At 39.1% G+C, this 17857-nt stretch overlaps 1 protein-coding gene across 1 annotated transcript; it reads left to right on the forward strand.

The window, feature by feature from the left end:
- Positions 1-3630: 3630 nt before the first annotated feature.
- Positions 3631-16640, forward strand: abcb11a (ATP-binding cassette, sub-family B (MDR/TAP), member 11a). Its single transcript, XM_061723552.1, has 24 exons — positions 3631-3759; positions 3847-3931; positions 4012-4145; positions 4232-4403; positions 5721-5845; positions 5942-6116; positions 6847-6960; positions 7052-7162; positions 7255-7380; positions 7497-7700; positions 7791-7961; positions 8048-8237; positions 10458-10539; positions 10630-10738; positions 10823-10987; positions 11089-11193; positions 12009-12170; positions 12251-12454; positions 12548-12789; positions 12873-13029; positions 13878-14075; positions 14175-14381; positions 15676-15822; positions 15945-16640. Exons 2-24 carry the CDS (start codon positions 3866-3868, stop codon positions 16143-16145), a joined length of 3567 nt encoding a protein of 1188 aa, XP_061579536.1. The 5' UTR covers positions 3631-3759; positions 3847-3865; the 3' UTR covers positions 16146-16640.
- The last annotated feature ends 1217 nt before the right edge of the window (positions 16641-17857 follow it).

Genomic DNA, 17857 nt, shown 5'->3' on the forward strand with positions numbered 1-17857 from the left:
CACTTTAACCAGTCACTACACCAGTTTGTTTTAGTTATTGATTTATGTACTTTTTGATTCTGTCTGTTGCTGCTTTTTTTTTTTGTTGCATAAAATACATGTTGTATCTTTTGTAAGGTGACCTTGGGTGACCTGAAAGGCGCCTCTAAATAAAATGAATTATCATTATTATTATTACAGACCAGTTAGGCATTTGCTGTCATATGTTATATGTGTAAAACTGTTCTAATATGTGTAAATATATCAAAATGTCAAGAAACTGTAGGTGTGTCCACCCTCTCATGGTCCACCCAATCATGGAAACATTGATGACGGGGTGGACTATGATAAGGTGGACATTTATTGCTTCTTTTAGCTTTTAATGAGCACATGGTGTGTCTTCAGCTAGCAAATTGCTTCAGTTTTGAAGGTGACTGTATTCTGTTTATCAAATTTATTTAGAATTTCTGATTAGTTTAAAAATAATAAATGACAGTTCGGACACGTTAAGCTTAGAACACCCAACTACAAACCCAATATGATGAAAATTGGGAAATATAAGGCAGGAATTTGATGTATTTGAGGCAGTTGTCCCAACTCCTAGTTGAGAAAGACAAAATGGTGTTCATGTCACTAATTACATCAGTTGATCTGTTTAATGGTTAACGGTTTAAAATTATGACAAAAATGGAATATAGTTGGTCAAAGTTACTAGTTTTATTGAAGAACATGTGAGGAAAAATTAGGAAATATAAAAGGTATTTTAATGTTATGTCCTTTAACCACTTACTGAAGTTAGTGGAGCAGCATGAGAGGCATGCCAAAATTAGGTACACCGAATATAAGAAATGGTGGAAATCCATGTCAAGAGACTTGTCATCAACACTCGCGCGTGTGTGTGTGTGTGTGTGTGTGTGTGTGTGTGTGTGTGTGTGTGTGTGTGTGTGTGTGTGTGTGTGTGTGTGTGTGTGTGTGTGTAAATCTTTGGTCATTTATACCACAACCTCAGAATTTTCTATGTTCATAATGAATGGGTGACTTTGATGGGAACACCAAATGTACTTTATGGTGATATTAACCAAGATTTTTGCGGCACCACAACTCTACTGTATTGTTGTAGTGCCTTGAGATAACATTTTTCACGATTTGGTGCTACTGTATATAGATAGAACTGAATTGAATTGAATGCAGCTGTCACTCAAAAAAGTCCCACCTCTAATTATGCATACATTATTTGCGTGAGATACCAGATGAGGTATATTAAAATCTTGCAATCAAATTCAAAACTGTTCTATTTATTCATTTATTTTTCCTCTACTGCCCTTTAAATATGTTTCTTCTTCTACTGAGATTGCTTTGCTTAGCCAGCCACTGGTGGTCTTTTTTTCTCTTCTTTTTACTGCAACTTGTTACACTTCCTTAGTGATTTCAGTTTGGCAAACTAAATTCAACATAAGAACTGCGTGTGAGAGATGAAATTAGGCACTTATTTTTTTTATCACAGACTGCATTCTGATTAATAACAGGCAGTAAAGAAGGAGCAAACTCCGACACCACTACTTGAACGAGCGGGCATTAACCTCCAAAGCATCCGATTGATTATTTTATCTTTATACCTACTACACCATTAATACAAATGTTTTTACAGTGCAGAGTGTTATGGGAACATGTAAATAAACCCAGACTATGTGTGAGTCAGTCCTTTTAAGGAGTGAGAGGTATGAGGGAGTGTTGGTTCCTGATCGGGAGGGTCACCCCTGCTCATATACAGTATGTTGTTTCAAATAATTACCCCTTAGAAACCTGAATTATCAGCATCTTTGTTACCAGCTTTGATTTGCTGGGACAGTTAAGTTCCCCTAGAATGTACAGCTGTCTCTTAATCATCTTTGCCTTCTAACCACTGTTTGGCTTAAGGTTTTTCTCCCACTAGGGGAGTTTTTACCTGCCATTGATTATGTAATAATTGCTCGGGGGTCATGTTCTGGGTCTGTGGAAAGCGCCTAGACACAACTTGTGTTTTAATAGATGATATATACATAAAATTGAATTAAATTGAATTGAATTGAATTGAATTGAATTGAATTAAATTAATATTAACAGTTCTAAAAAGTGATTTTAATGACAGTAAAAAACCAAAACATCACCATGAGGTTTTCACTTGTACCATGTGTGTTCTTAGACACCTCGTGGCCACAATCAATGGTCTTTCGGTCATTACACCCATTTTACAATCACCTTAGATAAGACTTGAATGCATTGATCTCAATTTGAAAATAAATACATAAATAAATAAATGAGTAAATCAACCCACATAATACTAGATGAGTAGTGTGTGATTAATTTGTTTCGTTACCGATGGGAGAATTTGAAAATAAATTTTGTTAGTGAATGAATTCTGCCTTCAATAGGCAGTCTGTTGGGGATAATTGCTGACACAACCCCTTATCAGTCCAATTGAGGTGTAGATAATGGGAGAGTGGAGGCATAGGTCAGCCTGGGAATAAAAGGTGAGAAATTCCTTTGATGAGCTACAGTGCTGCTCAGGGAGTCTCTGAGGCATCCAGGTACTGTACTTCTTGCTTTTCATCTACGTTATTTACTTTCAAGTTCATTTTCCTTAACTAGGACCCCGATTAATAGTTAAAGTAGCGTATGTAATCTTGTTTTATCATGTTTTTCTATTTCCATTCCTTTTTTTCCCCATTTCCATTCCTATAAATCTATTTACATGTGCGTGTTGCTGAAGTATGTTCCTCACATCTTATGTTTCTGCACCTGTATAAATACTGAAAACCTGTGGGACTGAGGGACCCTTTTTATACGAGCAACAAACGCTTCATCGCTGAACTAAAATGAACTGAAATTCCTAGAGGAGTTGTCCATGTCAGCAGATTACGCCCAGCGCCGAGCAGGGACTGGGATTAATGAAGTAACCTACAGTATATATCTTACATTTCATTTATATTTATTCTAATGTTGTCATTTTTTTTATCTCTATCTGCAGTTGCCAAGTTAAGATACACCTGACTGAATGAATCAAGGTGTAAAACATGAAGAAATCGAATAAACTTTCAACAACATCAAGTGCAGATAAAGGAGGCAAGTGGGCCACTAAATATGAGAAACCTGACGAAATGATGTTAAATGTTTGCAGCTATAGTATTTGTTTAAAACTCTTAAGAAAGTACAGGGAACTTTAAATATACGTTTCTTGCTCTATTTTATTTTTAATTACTATATTTTCTTTTCTTTCAACAGACAGTCAAACTGGGTAAGTTTGTAGTTTGATGTTATTCAAACTATGTTATGTTTTAAATTCATTTAAGTTTCAGTTTTTGTTTTTTATATAATGTGTAATTTACATGTTTTACAGAGATGAGAAGAAAAAAGAAAATGCGTTGAGTGTTGGATACTTTCAGCTGGTAAATATATAGATATTATGTATATATTTTTGTCATTTTGACTGATTCCCTCATAGGAAACTATAATGTGAAAATCTGTCAACTACAAACTACAAACCACAAACCTTTCTTTTTAAGTTCCGATTTGCCACCTGCAAGGACACGGCGATGATGGTGGTGGGCGGCCTGTGTGCCCTCGTTCACGGCGCGGCTTCACCTCTCATGCTTCTGGTTTATGGCCAGATGACAGACACATTTGTGACTTATGAGCTAGAGATACAGGAGCTGAAAGACCCGAACAAGGAGTGTAGAAACAACACCATCTTTTGGGTCAACGGCTCCATTTATGAAACAGCTGAGAACAACAGTGTCTTCTGTGGGTAAGGTACTTTTTTTCTTCTGAGATTATTAATGTTTCAGTGAAGAACTATACTTTTTCTTATCCATTTCTTTCCATTTGCAGGGTGAATATTGAAGCTGAGATGACCAACTTTGCATATTACTACATTGGGATTGGACTAGGAGTGCTTGTCGTTAGTTATTTTCAGGTTAGTGTAAACAAAACATGTATTAAGTAATAATAGATTATTACAGACCTTACAACACAACTCCTTTTGCGTCACTATAGATTGTCTTTTGGGTGACTGCTGCTGCGAGACAAACTCAGAGAATCCGAAAGACTTACTTTAGAAAAGTCATGCAGATGGAGATCGGGTGGTTCGACTGCAACTCTATAGGGGAACTGAACACAAGGATATCTGAGTAAGCTGAGGTTCTCCATCTGCAGATCGAGCCGTCATCAGTGTTGGAGCTTTTCACACCACGTGTTTCTTCTCTATCCCTCTCAGTGACATCAATAAGATCAACAACGGCATCGCTGATCAGGTGTCTATTTTCATTGAGAGGATTTCTACGTTTCTGTTTGGCTTCATGGTCGGATTCATCGGCGGCTGGAAGCTGACTTTAGTGGTCATAGCAGTGAGCCCCCTGATTGGCATAGCTGCTGGTCTGATGGCCATGGTGAGAAAACAGGAACCTTTTAAATAGTCAAAGGGCCTGATTTACTAAGATCCTAAATAAAGAGTACTAAATTGCGTGTGCACTGAAAAAGTTTGCACGTGCTGCTGTTGTTTTGTGTTTTGCGGGTGATCAACTAAGATTGCGTGCGCAATTGATAACAGGTGCAAACCGCAGTATTTAAATGAGGTGTTGCGTGTCTTAAAGTTTGCGCCATGGAGAGTTTGGATGGAAAGCAGGATAGTTGCAAGCGCAAAATGAAATTTGACGAGTTGGAGTTAGAGATATTAGTGGAAGAGGCAAATTGTTGTGCCGTATTCAGCACCCCTGCCGTGAAAAGCACCCCCTCGTATAGTCAATGATAAGTAGACAGCGAGAGATAAGTAGAAAAAAAACAACACACTGACACTTCAATATATTTATATATACACACTCACACAAACACATACTTAGGAGTTTATATTATATTTACAAATATTATGGAAGACAACACAGTAAGCAGGCTATTAATTAATGACATCAATAACCATTTACCCGATCTTTGTTATGTGTGACTGTGATTGTGGGAAAGTATGACTATTGTGGAATCCATGAGCGCATTTAAACATGAATCATTAACACAAAACTGGACGCTTAACAGAACGTGACACGGAATGAGAATATCATTTTTGTCAGACGAGGGGGTGCTTTTCACGGCAGGGGTGCTGAATACGGCACAACACCGGGGTATGACAACTGCAGAACACGTGATTTATTTATTATCACAAATAAAAAAATGAATGTGCCTCCTGTGGCAACCTTTTGCTGAATAATACTCGATTTAACATTCAAATAAAATATTTCTCCTTTTGCATGTGGAGAATCCTCACCACAAATTGAGCCATCCCCACCCCAGTCCTCAAATCAGGCACCAACAAGCATCCCTGCGTAATGCTGGGCAGATTAGCACCTTCCTTTCGAACGTATTAAATACAGACGCAATCACAATCCCCGCCAAAACTTTCAGGCTTGGTAAATCTCATTGCATGTGGTAAATGGACATATTTGCATTTTCCCCTCCCAGTATTTAGCGCTTTCTGGCGGGTACGCCCCATATTGATTATTCATCAGGGCAAAAGTACTAAATGAATAGCGTGTGCTATTTTGCTCATTTGAGAGGCGCAGTCCTCTTTGCACGCTGTTAGTAGATCAGCTTGCACTTTGGTTTGCGGGTGATGTCAAGTTTGCACACGTTTTTACGCACGCAAACCTTTAGTAAATCAGGCCCAAAGAGTAGTAAATAATAGTGTTTTTGATTACAATTCTTCTTTGTTTGTGAAGGCAGTGTCCAGACTGACAGGAAGAGAGTTGGGGGCCTACGCCAAAGCAGGCGCGGTGGCTGACGAGGTCCTGTCGTCCATCAGAACAGTGGCAGCTTTTGGCGGCGAGGAAAAAGAAGCCGAGAGGTGTTTTGTTGTAGTTGAGAAGTATATTACACAATTATAGACCTTTTTTTTGTTTTTGTTTTCCTACCTGACATTAAATCGTGAACGATGTGACAGATATGACAGAAACCTCATAGAAGCTCAGAACTGGGGAGTGAAGAAAGGCTCCATCATAGGAGTGTTTCAAGGATACTTGTGGTGCATCATCTTCCTCTGCTACGCTCTGGCGTTTTGGTACGGCTCTAAACTGGTCATCGACACCAAAGAGCTGTCTCCTGGAAGTCTCATTCAGGTATGGAAAATCATGTCTGGTTCAAACTTTTGCATCATGATAATTAGTTATTCTTATTAGTACTGATGTAGTATTATATATAATATACACCTGCGTGAAGCTGGCCCCCCACGCAAAATTCAGTGAAAATATTCTCAATTGTTTGTGCTGCGTTAGTGCTGGTTTGTGCAGAAAGAAATTTCGTTTGTGCTGCTTTAGTTTTGAAGATTTCACGTTATATTTCAAAGGTCATTCAAAGTTCACGCAGCCCCCCAACTTTGTCCAAAATAAACCAAAATGGTCTAGTTTGTTTGTGCTGCGTTAGTGCTGGTTTGTGCAGAAATAAATTTCGGTTGTGCTGCTTTAGTTTTGAAGATATAACGGGTTAATTATGTCGGGGGCCAGCTTCACGCAGGTTAATATACTTGTTGCTTTTGTATTTAGCTGTATTAGTAACATTGAATAGACCTTTCCCCGTTTATTAGCTTAATTAAATCATTATTTTTCATAACAAGTTTTAAAACTTTCAAATGGAAACCTGCAAAAGAATAATTATCTCAGTAAATTAGCACTGATTCTGATTTGAAACTTCTTTGATTTCAAATTTACTGCAAGCTTGTTGTAAAAGTGGCTTCCTTGATGGCTCGTTTTAAGATTTTTCCAAAGGAAAACAACAGTAGGATAAAAGAAATTCCCTATTTTGATACAACTTTTGACAGTCAGGGACTTTGGCTGCTGTGTTTGTTTGCAGGTCTTCTTTGGAGTACTTATGGCTGCGATGAACCTCGGCCAGGCCTCGCCATGCCTGGAAGCCTTTGCAACTGGTCGGGCAGCAGCGAAGACTATTTTTGAAACAATCGACCGGGTAAAAAAGCCTTATGTAGATAATAAATCAAACTGTGGATTTGATCTCAATAAAATCTCCATCATATTATTAAAATCCCGATTGTTCACAGGAACCTGAAATTGATTGTTTCTCAGAGGAGGGTTACAAACTAGACAAAGTCAAAGGTGACATCGAGTTCCGCAATGTCACGTTCTACTACCCGTCTCGCCCTGAAGTCAAGGTAACTAATGACATTTGTTATGACCATGTTTCAGTTTCATATATACTGTAATATAGTATACATTTGTGAAACATCGAGAACTTTAATTTTAGATATTAGATGATCTGAGCGTTAAGATCGAAGCTGGAGAAACCACAGCGTTCGTTGGACCGAGTGGATCTGGGAAGAGCTCTTCAATCCAGCTCATTCAAAGGTTTTATGACCCAAAGGAAGGAACGGTAACAACCCGGATAACTGCAGATAAACTGGAGCACATACAGTAAAAAGGAACACATACAGTAAAGAAAAAAAAAAGCCTCATTCTTTAGTCTCTCCTTGTGAACCACATTCCCAGGTGTATTTGGACGGACATGACGTTCGCACTTTGAACATCCAGTGGCTCCGCTCTCTCATTGGCATTGTGGAGCAGGAGCCAGTGCTGTTTGCCACAACAATCGCTGAGAACATCCGGTACGGCCGACCTGGCGTGACCATGGAGGACATTGTCATGGCAACAAAAGAAGCCAATGCTTATAATTTCATCATGGATCTACCGCAGGTAAGTGCTACTCATTGAGAGATAAGTGAGAACTACAGCAATAAGTTCAGGATCACAAACTCTACTGTGTTTGTCCCATTTATCCACTAGAAATTTGATACACTCGTGGGTGAAGGTGGGGGCCAGATGAGTGGAGGACAGAAGCAGAGGATTGCTATTGCTCGAGCTCTCATCCGTAACCCTAAGATCCTGTTGCTTGATATGGCCACATCGGCCCTGGATAACGAGAGTGAAGCTGTGGTCCAGGAGGCGCTGGATAACGTGAGTGGGTCACGTTTTGCGTGTTGCATACATGAAACAAAATGTGTTGATTTGCTTTGTAAAGCGGCATGCTTATAACTGTGCAGGTGCGCTCAGGCAGGACAACGATCTCTATCGCCCACCGTCTCTCTACGATTAGAAATGCGGATGTCATTGTTGGATTTGAGCGTGGACAGGCGGTGGAAAGAGGGACTCACAACGAGCTACTGGAAAGGCAAGGCGTCTACTTCACCCTCGTCACCCTGCAGAACCAAGGCTCACCCACCACAGCTCATGGTGAGGGCCGATTATCACAGTTGATGTTACTTTTCTGTTACTTTAAGTTTGATTTTGATTTCTTATTTTTTGGTCTACAAATTGAGAAAATGAGAAACAAGCAAAAGTTTTGGCACCCTGAAAGACAGGGTCTTCTGTAAGATCTCAAAGGTTGTTGGTTTGTCAGGGTTACACTCCGATACCCATAAAACAAAAGAGGACTATAAGAACCATGTACTGTACATAGAACTCTCAGTTCTCCAGCTAATAGATAATGACTTATCTTGTACTACTGATGATATGTCTGTGCTTGTATTCTCTCTGTTCTTCATCCTCTTCATCCCTTAGGATCCGGGTCCTACTCAAGGTTTTTTAGCCGTCATTGTTTATGTAATAATTGCATGGGGGTAATGCACTGGGTCTCTGGAAAGCACTTATATTTCCATCCATCCATCCATCCATCCATCCATCCATCCATCCATCCATCCATCCATCCATCCATCCATCCATCCATCCATCCATCCATCCATCCATCCATCCATCCATCCATCCATCCATCCATCCATCCATCCATCCATCCATCCATCCATCCATCCATCCATCCATCCATCCATCCACATCTGCTTATCAGGAACCGGGTCGCTGGTCAGTAATCTGATCAGAGATGCCCAGACTTCCCTCATCCCAGACACTTCCTCCAGCTCTTCTGGGGGATTCTCAGCTGACTATCTCGATGTAAAAGAGTGGCTCGACTCCGAGCTTTCCCGAGTGACTGAGCTTCTCACCCTATCTCTAAGGGAGCGTCCAGCCACCCTGCAGAGGAAACTCATTGCGGCCTCTTGTATCCGCGATCTTGTCCTTTCGGTCATTAACCAAAGTTCATGACCATAGGTGAGGGTGGGAGCGTAGATTGACCGACTAATCGAGTGCTTCGCTTTTTTTCGACTCAGCTCCTTCTTCACCATGACAGTCCAGCACGCCGATCGCATACCTGCGGACGCTGCACCAATCCTTCTGTCAATCTCACTCTCCATCTTTCCCTCACTCGTAAACAAGACCCTGAGATACTAACACTCCTACCCGGAGAGGCCGAAGTCCAACATGGGAGCAGGTCTGACTTACTGTCAGCAATGCGAACCAAGCTCCTACTCCGGTCATGCAGAGCCAGAGAATGTTCCCTTCCCAGCCAACACAACAGTCCCCTTTATACAGCAATACTAGCTCTTAAAGTTCACCATCATAATCTCATCTTGGCATGAGTGTATGTAGCTTTCTAAGTGCTGAGTCATGCAAAGAGCTGGACAAATCTTCTAACTCATTCTGATGAGCAAAGAAGATAACTAGATGCAGAAATGCTCCCTGAAGAGCTGAGTTTTATTTTGGAGTTTTAGGATATTGTTCTATAAATGTACTATTTTCTTTCATGATGAATTATGATATAATCTTGAACCAAAACTTATTTTATCTAAGCAGATGGACACAAATCGTGTTTTTTGGTTTTGACACCTGGCATTACCTATGAGGTAAAGAGAGATTTGAGTTTTGTGACTGTGGTGTGGCCCCATGACCCTGAGAAGGATTGAAACAGGTTTGGAAATATGAATGAATAAATGAATGCATGCTTAAATTTACCATCTAAACAAACATGTGAAACAGAAAATTCTTGAACACAATGAGCAAAGTTACCTTCGGAGGAAAAAGGGATGGAAAACGTCATGAGCACCTGTCTAGCTGTGAAACTTGGAAGTGGATCAACCAAGCGTTGGGCTGATTTTGCTGTCACCTAAATAAATAACAGCATATTCTGGAAATAATCATCATGCTGTCTCCAGAAGACGAAATAAAGCCAACTAAAATACAAGGATGGTCCTCAGCAGACCTTGAACTTTGTGATGAACACTCAGGAAAGGCACAAGCTGAAGGTTTAACATCCTTACAATCCTCATCTACATCCTCAGAAACCTGTGGGTAGAACATGAAAGAGAAATAAATCAACGCCAGCAAAGGAATCTCACAGAACTACAAGCCTTTGATCAAGGAAGAACACTGAAAAATGAAGAAGAACAAGAACAAGAACAAGAACAAACTTGTTCCTGCTGGCATTCATGAACAGTGCTGCCAAAGGGAGTGTTTTCCCCGTCCATGTATTTTTCCTTACCTGTTACCTTGAAAAGACTCAAGACTACTAAGAAAAATCTTACACACGTCTCTCTCGCTTTCTGTTTTTTTGTTTTTTTTTAGATGTGATTAGTGAAGATCCAAATGAAGACTTTGGTTTCAAGTCAGGCAGCTTTAGACGTGGAAGCTGCAGGTCCAGTAAAAGGTACGGCATTGTGATCAAACGAGCAACGAAAAAAAAAAAAAATTTGTCATATCATGAAAAAAGTTCTTATTCTTTATATTACTCCCATAGGAACTCTTTTCGGCTGCGATCTCAGAGCAAATTGTCAAATGATTTTGTCCCGGATGCAGTATCAGGCAGCCTCGGGATCCTCTCAGATCTGGAGATCACCGCAGAAAATGTACTCGCAATCCGTTTCAGAGCTCTGTAATATAGCTACTGTAGTAACTGGCAAGCTCGACTTCTAACACACGCCTCTCATCAGATGCTTGACGAGGATCCAGATGAGCGTGTAGAGCCTGCTCCTGTTGCACGCATCCTGAAGTACAACCAGCCAGAGTGGCCCTACATGCTGCTGGGCTCTCTGGGAGCTGCGATCAACGGCTCCGTCAACCCGGTCTACGCTGTCCTGTTCAGCCAGATTCTTGGGGTTAGAGCTCTTTCCATCATGAATGTAGAGTATGTTTCTCTGCTACAAGCTGAACTGGTTAGTTTAAAGGGAAAATCATTTTTGTGGTCTTTGTTTTACAGACTTTTGCCATACCAGACTTGAATGAGCAGAGGGAGCAGATCAATGGCATATGTGTCCTGTTTTGCATCGTGGCTGTGACAAGTTTCTTTTCACAGTTTATGCAGGTATTTGTTTTGCATCACAACACACATGAGCCATTGCATTGGCTATGGTCATACATACAGTATATCTTATATACTGTATATTATATTTTAAGTATAGGTGCACATTTGAAGGAGAAATGTGAAGTCTCATCTTGCAGATCTGTAATAAATAGTAGAATGCACTCATAAAAACAAAAGGTTAAAACAAATGTTGAAATAACCCTTCTTGGGAAAATATTCAATATATGTACATCCCAGAGGAAGAATATAGGTTGGAGGATATTTTTTTATGTAGGACCACATTATTGCTGCACAGAATTCACACAATTCATTTTGAGGTAGAAAAAACAAAAACAAGTGAAAATCTTTGAAAAGTGAGTGTTTATATTGAGTGAATACTTATTTTTTGTTGTAATTTTTATTACTGTCAAGAATTCCGGAACCAAAAGATTGATTAACTGTAAATTGTCTTTGGAGTTTTGTTGATGTTCAGATCAAATTTTAAAATGTTTAATTGAATAGAGAAAATTGTAAGAATCATTTTAACTGGAAAAAAGTTTAGGAGTGGAGCTTTGAGATTGAGAAAAGATATCTGTTTTTTTTCAATAAATTATTTGATTTAGGGCTGCTGTAGATTTACTTGTGATCTAACAGTTGGGCTGATGTGTAACATGTACATCAAAACAGAATGCAGAGATATACAAATCTCATAATCTCCTGAATATCAGCTCATTTTGAAATTGATGGCAGCAGCATCTTTGGAAATAGGTTTGTATCACATTAGAGAAGGAAGGAATTAAGCTTTTGTTTAGTTTGAGTCACGTTTTGCATTTCAGGGTTATGCCTTTGCGAAATCTGGAGAGCTTCTCACTCGGCGTCTGAGGAAAGTGGGCTTCCAGGCCATGCTGAGGCAGGAGGTCGGTTGGTTTGACGACCCTATAAACAGTCCTGGAGCTCTGACCACAAGACTGGCCACAGATGCATCCATGGTCCAGGGGGTGAGCTGTGCTTTCTATTTCAAATTGGAGCTCAGGTAATTGCGATTTCATTTTAAATATGACTGGTATCATTTCTGCAGGCGACAGGCTCTCAGATTGGCATGATTGTGAACTCACTGACCAACATAGGCGCCTCATTCATCATCGCCTTCTACTTCAGCTGGAAGCTTACTTTGGTAATAATGTGCTTCCTACCCCTCATTGGGCTGTCTGGGGTAGTCCAAGCCAAAATGCTGACAGGTTTTGCAAATGAAGACAAAAAAGCCATGGAAGCAGCTGGTCGGGTACGTTCCCCATCTGTCGCCGCACCAGAACATCCTCCATTTAGGCCCATAGATACCTATATATTTGATAACTATGAATAATCTCTTCCACAGGTGTCCAGTGAGGCTCTTGCCAACATCAGGACCATTGCAGGCTTGACCAAAGAGCGCTCATTTGTGGAATCATATGAGCAGAAACTTGAGCTTCCATATAAATCTGCTAAAAAGAAAGGCAACATTTACGGGCTCTGCTTCGGCTTTGCCCAGTGTGTCATCTTCATGGCTTATGCTGCTTCCTTCAGATACGGAGGCTACCTGGTCAGAGCAGAGGGGTTACCATACATGTTTGTCTTCAGGTTGGCCAAACTCCTTTCTATGTTTGGAATGTTGTGATTCATGTTGAAAACATCAACGCTCTACTCTTGCACTATCTCTCCAGAGTGATCTCAGCTGTAGTAATCAGTGGGACGGCTCTGGGCAGAGCTTCCTCCTTCACTCCAGATTATGCCAAAGCCAAAACTGCCGCTGCTCAGTTTTTCAAACTGCTGGACAGAGTTCCTAAAATCAGCATGAGCCACACAGACGGCCAGAAATGGGTTGGTACATTCAAAATTAGGGCTGAGGATCGATTCAAATGTCAAGAATCAATTCAATTCCGATTCTTAAGATTCTTAATCGAATATCATGATTTGATTCAATCCGATCTGATATGGATTTGAGTTAGTGTTATTAAAAATGTTTTTTGAGCTGTTACCTGAATTACATGACTGTGTATTTATGCAACATATTAATACTAGTATTAAACTTGACGCCATGTTCATTATTTGATAGTTTCACATCATGTAGGACCAAAACTGACATAATTTAAAATAAAAGCAGAAATATATATATTTTGTTTTTCATTTTTTCTTATACATGCATTCTTTGTTTTTTACATTCCTTCGTCTCCTCTTTTTACTCCTCTACTATTGGTCAATAAACAGGAAGAAGCAGGATCCTTTCCATTTATTGACCTATAGTAGAGCAGCTGGACCAAAAAGGCCAGCCCTCCTCATTTGCATAATGAGGCAGAAATGCATCAGGTAAAGTAAAAAGAGCAGATGAGGGAATGTAAAAACAAGGAAAGCATTTATAAGGAACAGGAAAAACAAATATATTTCTCCTTTTATTTTTTAATTATATCAGTTTTGGTCCTCTATAACCACATGCATGCGTGAATTAAACTACTGGGATTAAAGTTTGCTGGGCGAAAATGTTATAATAAAAAAAAAAGAACAAACTTTAGACATACGAATCAATTTTTAGGAATTAATATGAGAATCGATTTAGAATTGATTTAGAATCGGAGAATCGTTTTTTTTTCAACACAGGCCTATTCAAAATACCTAACTAACCTAACTCCACACTGTGAGTGTAATTCATGAGTCTTGTCTTCCATTTTCAGGAGGACTTCAGAGGGGAAATACAGTTCCTTAACTGCAAGTTCACCTATCCGACACGACCAAACATCCAGGTGCTGAACGACCTCATGGTTTCCGTGAAGCCTGGTCAGACTCTGGCTTTTGTCGGGAGCAGCGGCTGCGGAAAAAGCACCAGCGTTCAGTTACTGGAGCGGTTCTATGACCCAGATGAGGGGAAAGTGGTGCGTGTTGGAAGATTTGGACATTCATTTAAAAAATCCCCACACTTTGGTCCGGTCTATTCCTAAACCGTTCTCCATTTTTTCGTCTTTTGTTTTCAGCTGATTGATGGCCATCCATCTCATATGGTCAATGTGCCTTTTCTGAGATCTCAGATTGGCATAGTGTCACAGGAGCCGGTTTTATTTGACTGCAGCATCGCAGAGAACATACAATATGGAGATAACGCACGCACTGTCAGCATGGAAGAGATCATCGAAGCTTCCAAGAAAGCCTTTCTTCATGACTTTGTGATGGGTCTGCCAGATGTAAGTGAAAAAAGTTTTCTGAAGTATGAAATGTTGCACAAATTGTTACATAAATTATGTCTATTTTCTCGCAAAATTGTGCATTTAGTTAACAAATCAAGCAGGATTTAAAGATTTACCCTGTACTGAAGACTCATTTGATGTGCTACTGATACGATTGTTTAATTTCTAGTTTAAGTGTTTTGATTCAGAAGCAAATTTAAGATGATGATCAAAAAAATTGGGGGAATATTTATAGTCGCTATTCTAGAGAATCTTCTCAGTTGTCAAACTAACAACCAGTAATGAATGAAATGTGAATTGAAAACAAGCCCCTATAAAGACCAACTAATACATAACAACAAATATTTATTATTTCATATCTCTGAAAGCTTAAAAATAGCTACTGCGTAGGGCTGGGCGATATGGACCAAAAGTCATATCTCGATATTTTCTAGCTGAATGGCGATACTCGATATATATAGATATTTTTTCTGTGCCATAATTGGGGTTTCCCCCAAAGCATTATAGCATAGCATCTCTGTTAGCTTCATTTTTTTCTGAGGCAAACCCTTAAAAAAAACAGTCAGTTTTAATACAAAGCCTCGTGCCAAATGTCACACAGGTACATTTATTAACAGAGGTCTGCACAATATCAAAATTTATAAAACAAATGAAATAAAAATAAACTGCCTGCATATAAAGAATAAAATGCTTCTTGAATAAAATAAAACAAATATTCCTTATATGCATAACAATTAAATTAAAGTACACTGTGCAATTAATACAATGTAGACAGTAACAGGCAGACTTTTCCACTGAGGTTGACAGTTGTGCAAATAACAAAACATTTGTGCAAATCTCAAATAAAACATTCAAGTCAATTTGTCACAAAATAAGCTATATCAAAATCATAAAAAAAAGAAGCTATATCGATATAAACGATATTGTCTCGTACCATATCGCGTTTGAAAATATATCGATATATATTAAAATCTCGATATATCACCCAGCCCTACTACTGCGTGGAATTTCTGTGTAAATGAATGTGTAAAAATGTAATTTAATACTCAGCTATCGGCTTTGTGCCTTAATTATAACCCCAAATCTGTTATGGTGACATGATGCAAGAGCATTGTCTTTGAAATTTTAGCTAATGATCAAATGTAGTACTGTATATCAGACGTCAGTAATGGACGTCTTTCTTAATGAAAATAGTTAATCCCTCAAAGTACACTGATACAGTTTTATCGCCCCAGTAACATTTGCTCTGATGAGCACAATTGATTACTTGTGACCTTTTGCTTTCTGTTAGAAATATGACACTCAGGTTGGTGCCCAAGGCTCCCAACTGTCGAGGGGGCAGAAACAACGGATTGCTATTGCCAGGGCCATAGTGAGAAACCCCAGGATCCTGCTGCTAGATGAGGCCACCTCTGCCCTGGACACAGAAAGTGAACAGGTGGGATACATTTATAAACACCGTTTAACCACATGACATAAAAGCATAGCCGCTCATAAATGAATTTGCATGTCTTTTAATTGATCTCCATAGTAACATGGCAAAGCTCTGTTTTTTTGCAGACTGTCCAGTCTGCTCTGGACGAGGCGAGGAAAGGAAGAACCTGCATCGTCATCGCTCACCGGCTGTCAACCATCCAGACTGCTGACATCATAGCGGTGATGTCTCACGGCGCTGTCATAGAGCAGGGTACACATGATGAACTCATGGCCAAGAGAGGCGCCTATTATAAACTGGTTACTACAGGCGCTCCTATCAGCTAAACTTTTTTTTTTCATGTAAAAACGTATTCTGCAAAGCATTTAAAAAAAAAAGATATATAAAAGTTTTGTAAAATGTATATAAAATGCACACAAATAAAAAAAAATTATTAAAGTTCTATGATAAAATGGGAATTTAGATGTATTGCAGCTATTTTGAATTGTTTCTCCTAGCTTTGTTTCCTGAACGACTGAATCACATTTCCCCCCTGCAGCTGAGCAGAAACCAAACACCACCACAGGCAACACATCCATTATAAGTATTGGTCATGAGAGACAAAACTATACTCTTGTATTTATTTGTTTATGGCTGTTTTATGTAAATGAAGGCCTCCTTTTTATGACATGGGTCGGGCTGTGTTTGTATTGTTTATTTCATGTTTTAAGTATTCTTCATGTATATTTATCAATCCCAGTGTTTTTGAGAAATGTGAATATTTGTTGTTTTAGATGGTAACCACATATATTGTAAAACATTTTAAATTGTTGCCAGTATGAAATACACCTTTGTTCATTCATTTAAAATGTTTTACTGTGTTTTTCTTTCACTAAAGTACAACATTGTGGTAATAGCACATGTTAATATTTGTGGATATCAGTATTGCAGTAGTTCCGTTCAAATTGTGCTTTGTGCTTGTTATTTTGGCATTTTTTACATTTCTTTATGATGAGTTATCATGGCAGTGAAAGTTCTTTACTTGTGGGAGCTGCTACTTAAGCTTTCCAAAAACCACCTAATGAAAAGAATAAGACTACAAATGCAGATAGGTTGAAGAGGAGAGGTCATGATAAAACAGCGAGCAACAAGGAAGAGGTTTTAACCATTTTTCTCTCCTTCTATCGTCATGGGGTCTCTGTGGTCCCTGTTAAGTAAAATGGAAGATCTTTGTACCTTGGGATTTCTGAGGCTCTACGCTGCAGGAGCAAACTGCAGTGCCTCTGTGTGTGGAATGGATCCTGGACGATAAGGACAGGCCAACGACTTGAACCAGAAGAAGAGTTTTAGGGGTGCTTGCAGTAGTTGTCAGCATCAGTTGTGAACATGTAACTGTGAAGGAGCACCTCTGCATCCCAGTGCTGTTGTTGCAACAAACACAACCCTCCAATACATTCATGATGATCTTTGGAGATGAGCCACACCTATAAATGGATTTAAAAAATTGTTTCTTTCCTAATTAATTTACACTCCATGATAGATTAAGAATTTCCCTTTTGGGGATGAAAATAGTATTAATCTGTTCAAAAAATGAATCCAATGTATTGTTTTATATTCTTCTGTATTAGAGACCGGATTGTCTAGCATCAACACTGAGCAGTAATTTTGAGGAGGTTTCGTGTTTAACAGCATAGAAAACAGAAGTCAATGATAAAAGTTATAGCTGAAATCGATGGCATGATATTTAGTATAAAGGCTTTGGATTGTACATCTGAATTTATAAATGAAACTATTTTTCCTCCCTTTAGAACTTCAGATGTATTTATAAATCGAAATAAATTATAGCTGAGGAAGAAATAGGTCTTGACTGGAAGCTTCTGAGTGGCTGTACTTTGTTTCCCTGTGAGTACCAAGTAAAATAAATTACACAGACACAAATGTTTCTTCAAGCTTTGCTTGGCATGAAGCCTGCATATAGAGAAGTAACATCACTCAGCGCCAGGCCTCAGGTGCATCTGATGCTAAGCAACTGGAGACAATGAGGAAAGATGTGGAAATG

The sequence above is a fragment of the Cololabis saira genome, chromosome 6 (genome assembly GCF_033807715.1).
Source record: "Cololabis saira isolate AMF1-May2022 chromosome 6, fColSai1.1, whole genome shotgun sequence".
NCBI classification, from domain to species: domain Eukaryota; kingdom Metazoa; phylum Chordata; class Actinopteri; order Beloniformes; family Belonidae; genus Cololabis; species Cololabis saira.

What these genes read in the sequence shown, in the direction of transcription:
- abcb11a (XM_061723552.1), top strand. Translation starts at nt 3,866, where the DNA reads ATGACCAACTTTGCATATTACTACATTGGGATTGGACTAGGAGTGCTT. An exon ending in TTGTCGTTAGTTATTTTCAG is followed by an intron (nt 3,932 to 4,011) that starts GTTAGTGTAAAC and finishes GCGTCACTATAG; the next exon opens with ATTGTCTTTTGGGTGACTGC. An exon ending in TTTTTGAAACAATCGACCGG is followed by an intron (nt 6,961 to 7,051) that starts GTAAAAAAGCCT and finishes GATTGTTCACAG; the next exon opens with GAACCTGAAATTGATTGTTT.